This window comes from Octopus bimaculoides, chromosome 14 (assembly GCF_046866305.1).
Source record: "Octopus bimaculoides isolate indiv1 chromosome 14, ASM4686630v1, whole genome shotgun sequence".
Lineage (NCBI taxonomy): Eukaryota > Metazoa > Mollusca > Cephalopoda > Octopoda > Octopodidae > Octopus > Octopus bimaculoides.
The window spans coordinates 48716327-48725432 of NC_142941.1; the positions used below are offsets into that span (position 1 = coordinate 48716327).

Genomic DNA, 9106 nt, shown 5'->3' on the forward strand with positions numbered 1-9106 from the left:
GGGTGTGGACATTTGACAGGTTTCATATAACCAGTACCACTAATGTACTGCTAGTTGATTCAATCATCTAGACATGCCCCTTTCTTATATATATTTTTTTTAAAAGGGCCCTGAGCCTAATCTAAACAAATTATTAAACAGTTACAAATGTAATATTTAAAGATATTTATAAAAATAACTAAAAATAATTATCTGTTTGCTTTCAGTGATAAAGTTTATGAAATATTGTTTCTCACCCTCCTCCTTTTACTTGTTGTATTCCCCCCCTCCCACTTCTACTTGTTATCAAAGTCACATGATATGTATTACCTGCTTCATTTAGAGTCACATGATGCATTTCTTGTTAAAATATGTTAATTTATTTCTGACAAAAAGAAGAAAAAGTTTATATGCATACACATATATATTACTACGTGTATCTGTGTGTGTGTGTGTGTATGTGTATACAACTGTATGTTTGTATGTATGCACACACATTTATTATTAGCTGAGAACACCATAGGAGTTACTTAAGGACTTACAGTTTCATACCTTTGGTAAGTGTTTTGCTATGAAACAGTATGTTCTGACCAACTTCTCTAGTTTTCTCAGTTTAAAAACTTACATATACTCTGCTTCATGTATTGAGTTCTCTTTTCCCATTTTGTAAAACCTAATGTTCTTAGGTTTGTGTGTAGAAGTGGCATAGCTGTGTTATTGTGACCACTTACTCCTGGGGTCTGTGTTTGTCCCCTGCTAAAAGCACTCTGCTTTTTACCATCTTGAGGGTGAGACCTTGTAAATTCCATCTTATTTCAGTAGAAAGGGTACCAAATTGTCTCTGAATCTTAACCAGTCATGAGGAGAGCTGCCTCCATTTGGAAAGGGGTCTCTCTCTCTCTCACTTTCTCCCTCCCATTGGGGATGGGGTTATCTTTCATGCCACTCCCTCTAGTTGGGGGTGGGGCTATTTCTCAGTTTCTCCCTCCATTTGGGGTGGAGCTATCATTTCCTCTCCCTCCAGTTTACTGGCACAGAGGGTGACAAAGGTCTGCAAGGTAAGCCTTTGTACATGAAATAGCAGCCAAATCTCCCTCAAACCCTACCATAGTTGTAAAATTGAACACGCTGGATAATGTGGTCTTACATCAGTTATGTGTAAAACAGGATGGTCAGGAGTGGAACATTTTTGATCATAGGTCTGCTCTGAAAAGGCTTGCCTGGGGTCAAACAGCAATTGACATCACCTACTTTGGCTTGTAGACCTCTGTGTTTGTGTGTGTGTGTATGAGAGAGAGAGTGAGTGTGTCTGTGTGCAGGTACATGTTTGTGTGAGAGAGAGAGAGAGAGAGAGAGAGAGATTGCCAGTCATCAAAACCCTTAGAGACCTTTTATGGTTCAGAAAAGAGTATTTGTTTTTTCAATTTTTAATAATTTCTTTTTTTTTAAACCATTTCCCTGTTGTTGTTGTTGTTGTTATTGTACTGCATTTTTAAACACACTCAGCTGTTGTTGTTGTTATTGTAGAGCTAAGATTTCATAAATTTGAGGAAGGAGTGGATAAGGGTCCCAGCCAAAGAGAGAAAAAATTAAAAAAACAATGAAAATGTAATTTTTTATTTTGTTAATTTTTTTTTTTTAAGACTTTAAAAAAATTATATTTTCTTTAAATTTTTTGGAAATAAATCTCTCAAACCCAATTTATATTAATTTAAATTTGTTTTCTCAAAAAAATTGGGGAGAGAAACAATACAAAAATGTTAATCCTTTTTCCTTTATATTTTTTCTTCAGAAAAAGAAATTCTCTCAAGATGTAAAAGAAATCTTTATAACAATGTTACTGAAATATTGGTGTTGAATATATAATATGGTGCATGTGGATGTTATATAAAAACAAATGTATATATCTGTTTATATATACATATATTTGTGTATATACATGCACACACGTGTGTGTTTATTGGGATCATCTTTTTTTTTTAATGTATTAAAACACGTCTGTTCTAGTTTTCTTTTTTGTTGAGGTTTTCTTGAAAACCAACAAATTAAACTAGATCAGTTATAATTTTCAATAAAATACACACACACATATACACATATACTTGCGCATATGTGTGCATGTGTACATACATACACAAATGAACAGTTAATGTCTGGTTTTTACCTATAAAAAGCAAATTTTCTCTTCCATTTCTGGGGAAAATGAGAATCTAGTGTTGTGTGTGTGTGTGTGTGTAATAATTTTGGCAAGGCTGAGTTCACTAAGGGTCAGATTCATGTCAGGACAAACACAAAGCCAAAGTTTATATTTAACGATTTAGTTGCTTATTCAAATACACATGAACTATATGTGTATGTATGTATGTATATATGATATATTTATGTATGTAGATATATATATACATATATATATATATACACACACACACATATATTTATATATATGTGTGTGTGTATATATGTATATACCTGTTTGTATATATGTGTGTGTGTGTGTATATATATATATATATATATTCACATACAATTTTAAATGCTGGATTAAACTTAAATGTAGAGAGAATTTGAGAGAAAATAAATCTATAGCATGTCATATATATATATTTATGTATGTAGATATATATATACATATATATATATATACACACACACACATATATTTATATATATGTGTGTGTGTATATATGTATATACCTGTTTGTATATATGTGTGTGTGTGTGTATATATATATATATATATATTCACATACAATTTTAAATGCTGGATTAAACTTAAATGTAGAGAGAATTTGAGCACACATTTGAGAAAATAAATCTATAGCATGTCATATATATATATAATTATATATATATATATGATGGTGATAATTACACTACATATTTGCGTGTTTCACTGGATTATAAGGCAGTTTGAATACTCGCTCCCACTTCACTCTTATTTATTGTATTTTTTCCCCTCATCATCATAATGGTTCATTGCAATGTTAAACAATGTAAAAGGGCCACAATCTTGTGGTCCCTTTCTAGCTAAGGTTTCTTTCCCCACCTGCATTGCAGCTACTTTTGAGTGTTATTGGGGTCTGGAAGAGGCATAGATGTCACATAAGTAAAAATGTGAGGCAGGGCAGTGTTTAAAATCATCCTTACGGAAATGGTCTGACCCCAGAATGTTTCTCCCTTTTCAATGTGTGCTCGTTAGAAATCATGAATATTAATGAAATGTCATCAGATTGACGAGTTGGAAACAAATGAAATCGATCTAACTTGTAATACCAAGCAATATAATAGTCCGTATTGATTAAACTGTTCCCTTTATAGAATACCTTTGGGAGCCAGGGCCAACCTAAGGAATTATTATTATTATTATTATTATTATTATTATTATTGTTGGAGGATTGACAGAATGCTAAAAGCATTTATTTTGTTTGTTTCAGTCATTAGACTGTGGCCATGCTGGAGTGCTGCCTTGAATTTTAGTCTAACGAATCAGCCCTAGTACTATTTTTTTTTTTCAAGCCTGGTACTTATTCTGTCAGTCTATTTTGCTGAACCGCTAAGTTATGGGGGTCATAAACACCAACATTGATTGTCAAGTGATAGTGGGGGGGGGGACAATTACAGACATAAAAACACACACATAATATATATATATATACGACGAGCTTCTTTTAGTTTCCATCTACCAAATCCACTCACAAGGCTTTGGTTGGCCCAAGGTTATAGTATAAGACACTTGTCCAAGGTGCTATAAATTGGGTCTGAACCTGGAACCATGTGGTTAGGAAGCAAACTTCTTACCACAGTCAACGCATCTTGCATATTTGTTCCAGTTCTTGCCATTCAGTGTTGAAATCTCACCCCAGTCAACTTTGCTTTTTGTCCTTCCAGGATCAATAAAATCAGATACCAGTCACATACTGAGGTCAATTTCATCAACTAAGCTTCTCTTTCCAAAAATTGCTGTCCTTATGGAAAGATAGAATCGTTGGTGTCTTTGGACAAAATGTTTTGCAGGATTTACCTGAAGCCCTTGACATTCAGAATTCAAATCCTGCAAAGATGAACTTTGCTTGTCTTCTTCCCTCTTGGGTTGATAAAATAAGGAACCGGGAGATGTTGGGGTTGATATAACTGATTATCCTCCACCCTGAATTTCTAACCTTGTTAGAAGTAACAATTATCGTTATTATTATTATTGATAAGTCACAGTGTGTGTGAGGTGGGGTATATAAACAATGAACAGAGGACTAGATTGGATATGTTATTGTTACAGGTTCAATTCATTGCTCTTCTGGGACTCTGGTGAGAGAGGAAACAAAAATGTTTCCCTTAGTCCAGAGACCTGACAACACACAGAGCAGTCAAAGATGGTCAGAAGGGAGACGGGTTCACATTACTGTTATGTTTCTTTGTTCAAAATTTAAATCCTGCTGAAGGCAACTTGGCTTATTACCTTTACGTCTATCAAAATAGATACCAGTCATATTTCGAGGTCCGGGTTGTACTTCTTCCTCCTTCACTTCAATGTGGCTGAATGCTTTAATTTCATTCTGTGTTCCTGGAACCAGTAGAATAAGTACCAGTTATACATTGTGGTCACTTTATGGAACAGTGTCCTCTGCAACACCTTGGCCTTTGTGCCAAAGCTAGACATCATCACCATCATCATCATTGTTATTATTCCTACTGCTAGGGCAGTGACAGAATCAGTAGAGCATCAAACTAAATGTTTTATAGTATTTAGACTCACACTTGCACATTCTGAGTTCAAATCCTGCCCACAGTATATAAAATTAAGAAACCAGTCTTGAACTGGGAGAAGGAAGCAATTAATGAATGGCCGTCACCAAGAAATCACCACGATTATTATTATTATTGTTGTTGTTTAAAGTGTGTGCTGTGATGTGACAGTTTGTTCTCAGTTATATTCCCAAACACATTTGAAAACCTTCTCATCATCACTTCCTTGAGAAAGGCATCTACTTCACAATCTCTTACACTCATCCCCAACACCCTTTAAAAAATATATTCATATAAAACAAAACTAAAAGTCCCAGGCCTCCAACCTCTATATGTCATTGTTTACGATTATTATTATTATTATTATAAGAAAACTATTGTTGTTATTGTTGTTGCAGGTAACATAGTGTAGTAAAGCTAGACCTATGTTAGTTGCTTTCAATTCCTGACTGGATCTTCTTCACTTCACTAAATGTTACTAATACCATTGGGAAAGGTATGAATGCCACAACTCCCGCCTTCCCTCCCTTTGAAAAATAAAAAAACTCACCTGCTTCATGCGTAAGAATACATTACCATTATGATCATGATTACTATTGTTATTATTATTATAATTATATTATTACTTCTATTACCATTGATTATTATTATTATTATGTTGTTCACCCAGAATATTCTAGAAAGATGTATTTAAGACTGTTTTGCTACCTGTTATCAGTTCAGAGTTCTGTTAATAAAATATATTTAAAAAAAATCTACAGCAATAAAGTTGTTTTGTATTTTATTTCATCAAATAATTTTGTTTTATTATTTATGCATTGTGCCAGCCCCCCCTCTTTCACCGTCACAAATCCCTTTCGTTTTAGTTTGCTGACCAACATTACAGGTGTCTACTGCAGTCTAGGGCAGTGCTGTTGCTATTATACACACACAACAAACATCCATTTGTTTTGTGGCCTCTTAAGAGTCCACTCTGTCAGCTTCTTTTATATATGCATTGTGTGTGTGTGTCTGTGATTGACCCCCACCACTGCTTGACAACAGGTGTTAGGTCGTTTACATCCCTGAAACTTAGCAGTTCAACATGAGAGACTGATAGAATAAGTGCTGGGATTGAGTTGTCAAACTAAAATTTTTCATGGTGGTGCCCCAGCATGGCCAGTCTAATGACTGAGACATGTAAAAGATAAAAGAGAAGACATGCCAAACCCAAAGTGATTTGTTATCTTTCTTTAAAGGTCCACATCTTGTGTTTCATTTTGGTTTGCTTTTTATAGCTAGATGCCCTTCCTAACACCAACTACCCTGCAAAGTGCACTGAGTACATCTTATCATGACACCAACAAAAGAGAGACCGTCATGTCCTCTCAATCTCACACTTTACAGTGTGTCTACTGGGTACATTTTATTGTATCACTAGAAAGATGGTGATATCCGAGTAAAGTGTCTTGTTGACCCTTTCTCTTACTCACTGGCGATTGTACAGTCTCCTGGTTGAGTTTATGCAGGCACCAGCTGTAGTGGGGCTGCTTTGTCCCATGCAAGATAAAGGAGTTCTCACTACTCTGTGTTTGTAAGAGCTGAAACCAATGAAGAATTATAAACAATTGAAATAAAGAATTATTACATAAAACAGTTTTATTTAAGGTTCCACCTGTTTAAAGCTTTTCAACAGGAATCAGATCTGGATTAGAAATTAAAAACATATTTAGGATTTTCGTCTCTCATTTATGTCAGTGGCTACAAGCATGGCTGTGTGATTAAGAAGATCGCTTTGTGATTACGTAGTCTCAGGATCAATTCCATTGCATGGCATCTTGGGAAAATGTTTTCAAACGTAGCCTTGAACTGACAAATACCTTGTGAGAGGGATTTATAAATGGAAACTGTGTGGAAGCCTGTTGAAAGGAGTATTCTCGTTATTGAGTGATAAACTGAATACATCACCTAGCTGCACAACCCCACCACCTGGCCATTGGGAACCTTTAGCAGGGACTACTCTGTGAAGAGTATTCAGTCCAAGTGCCTAGTTTGAGGGTTACTTTGTTCCACCAGCCTTGGAGGCTCTGGGAAATATAATGGACACTGGTTGTTGATTTGTGGTGTTTCTGGACAGAACACTATATTCTACATGACCAGTCCAGCTAACTGCAAGGACATTACACACATACATGTGTGTGTAAGAAAGTTAGGACCAAAGTTCATGAATAATCTTTGATGACATCTTCACATCCAACCCAAATCTGTTGAGCTTCTGTGGTCAAATAATTGCTGTAATGAAAGTTATCCTGCTGGTCATCTTTCAACTTGGATTGATAGGGTTTGACCAGACTTACATATCTACTTCGAATGGCTAATGAACTATGGCTGGGTTCAAACTGTAACAAGATTTCAGCTGATAAGAGAAGAACCAGGTGTGAATGGATGGAATGATCTCCCTTGTTGTCTATAATGAATTGCAGAACACTGTCTACAAAACTGAGGTCGACTTTGCTGTAAAGCACAAAGGTCAACAACAGACTATCAATGACTGATTTGAACTCAGGATGAAGATTAACAGTTACTGGTAAGATGCGCTTCACTTGATCCCACGTGGGGCTGCACTGATGGAATATTAGCCTAATTTCTTTAATAAACCCATGGAGGATATTCTTTGTGTCTTCACAGTGCGATGAACTAAGGTCAGCTCTGTAGAACCACAGCAAAGCGATTAACCAAGCTTCTAGGTTAGCTTCTGGTACAGTGAAACTATGTTTCAATAGATACGCTATAAATTTCAAACGGAAGTGCTGTGTCTGAAACCAAACGTGAACAAGATCGAATCCAGCATACTTCCAGATTTCTGTTTGCTGGAAGAAAGACTTCATACTTTGAACACATTCTGATATGTCCTGGTAAGGAATCAAAATATACTGTTTAAGTATTTCATGAAGAAATGACGGGTACAAGCAATAAAGTGATATTGAATCTTCTCTAGAGCTGTATTCTGTTGTGTGTCGATGAATGCATTCATAGAAAACAGACAATACATTGAAAATGCTGGCCCCACCACCGCAATGTTTTCTCGCTGTAATGTCTTCCTCGTCCACAGCAATCATATTCTTAACGACAGAGTGGAATACACTCGAAGTTTCCAAAAATAACTGTGTATCCTCCGCACAGGCTTTGGGAAGCGATCTGGAATTCATTATTCTCTCCATGCGTTTTCTACAGTGACACCAATCCAAGCTTGCGCGGATCAACAACAAGATTTCTCGTTCCAAACTAGGCATATGACTGATCCATAATCTATATCGACTGTAGAAGCTTAGGTACCAGGAAGAAGGCGGATTAGCAGATACGAGACTACCCGTATATATACACGATTCTAAACTATCCAAGCTTTGGTAAAAGTCTAAAACGACACCCGAACAAGGCTGTGTTGAAAGATAGTCCATGAATGCATCAACCAAAGTCTGAAGGCGTGGTTGCTGCGAATTGTGCAAGAGATAAACCAAAACTGAACAAACATCAGAAAGACTGTCTGAAGACATGACGATGCCACTGGGGAGAGGTGTACCATTAACAGTATCAGTGCTTATCTTAAGGTCCATAATATACTGTCTTAACACTGATATGGCCTTGTCACATATTAATTCGGTATGCAAGCCAAGTTGATCATGAATATATTTTCCTTCGGCATCGACATACATGAAACAGTTTCGAAGTTTTGAGATGACCCACGGATTGGTTCGTATTCCTGTAGGTAGGAAATGACCAAAGTCATACGTATTTAAAATACACTCAATTATAAGTCGATTGATGTCTGAATGTAACGTTAAACTATTTACCTGAGTCAAACAGTCTAACAATCGATAAATAGTTTTCATGTCGTCCGGGAATAACGAACTATAATTAGACTTCTCTGATAAATACTGCTTTAATTGTTGAAGTATTCCTATAATTTCTGGAAATCTTTTAAATAAATTATTATCTGGGTTCGGTATACTCTCGTCGTAAGTGAAATTTAATCGATTCAATAATGTAGTTATCTTGTTTTCCAGGCTTGTATCAATCGACGTCGCTGACTTCAAAGAAGAACTGATGTCCGCCATAATTGTCACGGTAACCGATAGCTTTGGATCGGAGCAAAAATAGTTTCGTATCCCTAACCCGCTACATAATTATATCGAGTCAAGTTACTTTAACGTAACCCAACAGTTTCATTCATGGTCGAAAATACTGATTAATTGATATGGTTTGAGTTAATTTGTAATAAAAAACGTAGTGGAATATTACTGACACTAACAAGATTGTAACGGGTAAAGAGATTAAAAGTAAATAGTTTACTACATTTTAAGCTGAATATTACAAACGAAAATTTTTAAAGTTTATTCTTTTCACAAAT

At 35.7% G+C, this 9106-nt stretch overlaps 1 protein-coding gene across 1 annotated transcript; it reads right to left on the reverse strand.

The window, feature by feature from the left end:
- Positions 1-6339: 6339 nt before the first annotated feature.
- Positions 6340-9047, reverse strand: LOC149132719 (uncharacterized). The gene has a single exon (XM_089362884.1). It carries the CDS (start codon positions 8811-8813, stop codon positions 6921-6923), a length of 1893 nt encoding a protein of 630 aa, XP_089219010.1. The 5' UTR covers positions 8814-9047; the 3' UTR covers positions 6340-6920.
- Positions 9048-9106: the final 59 nt, after the last annotated feature.

What these genes read in the sequence shown, in the direction of transcription:
- LOC149132719 (XM_089362884.1), bottom strand. Translation starts at nt 8,813, where the DNA reads ATGGCGGACATCAGTTCTTCTTTGAAGTCAGCGACGTCGATTGATACA.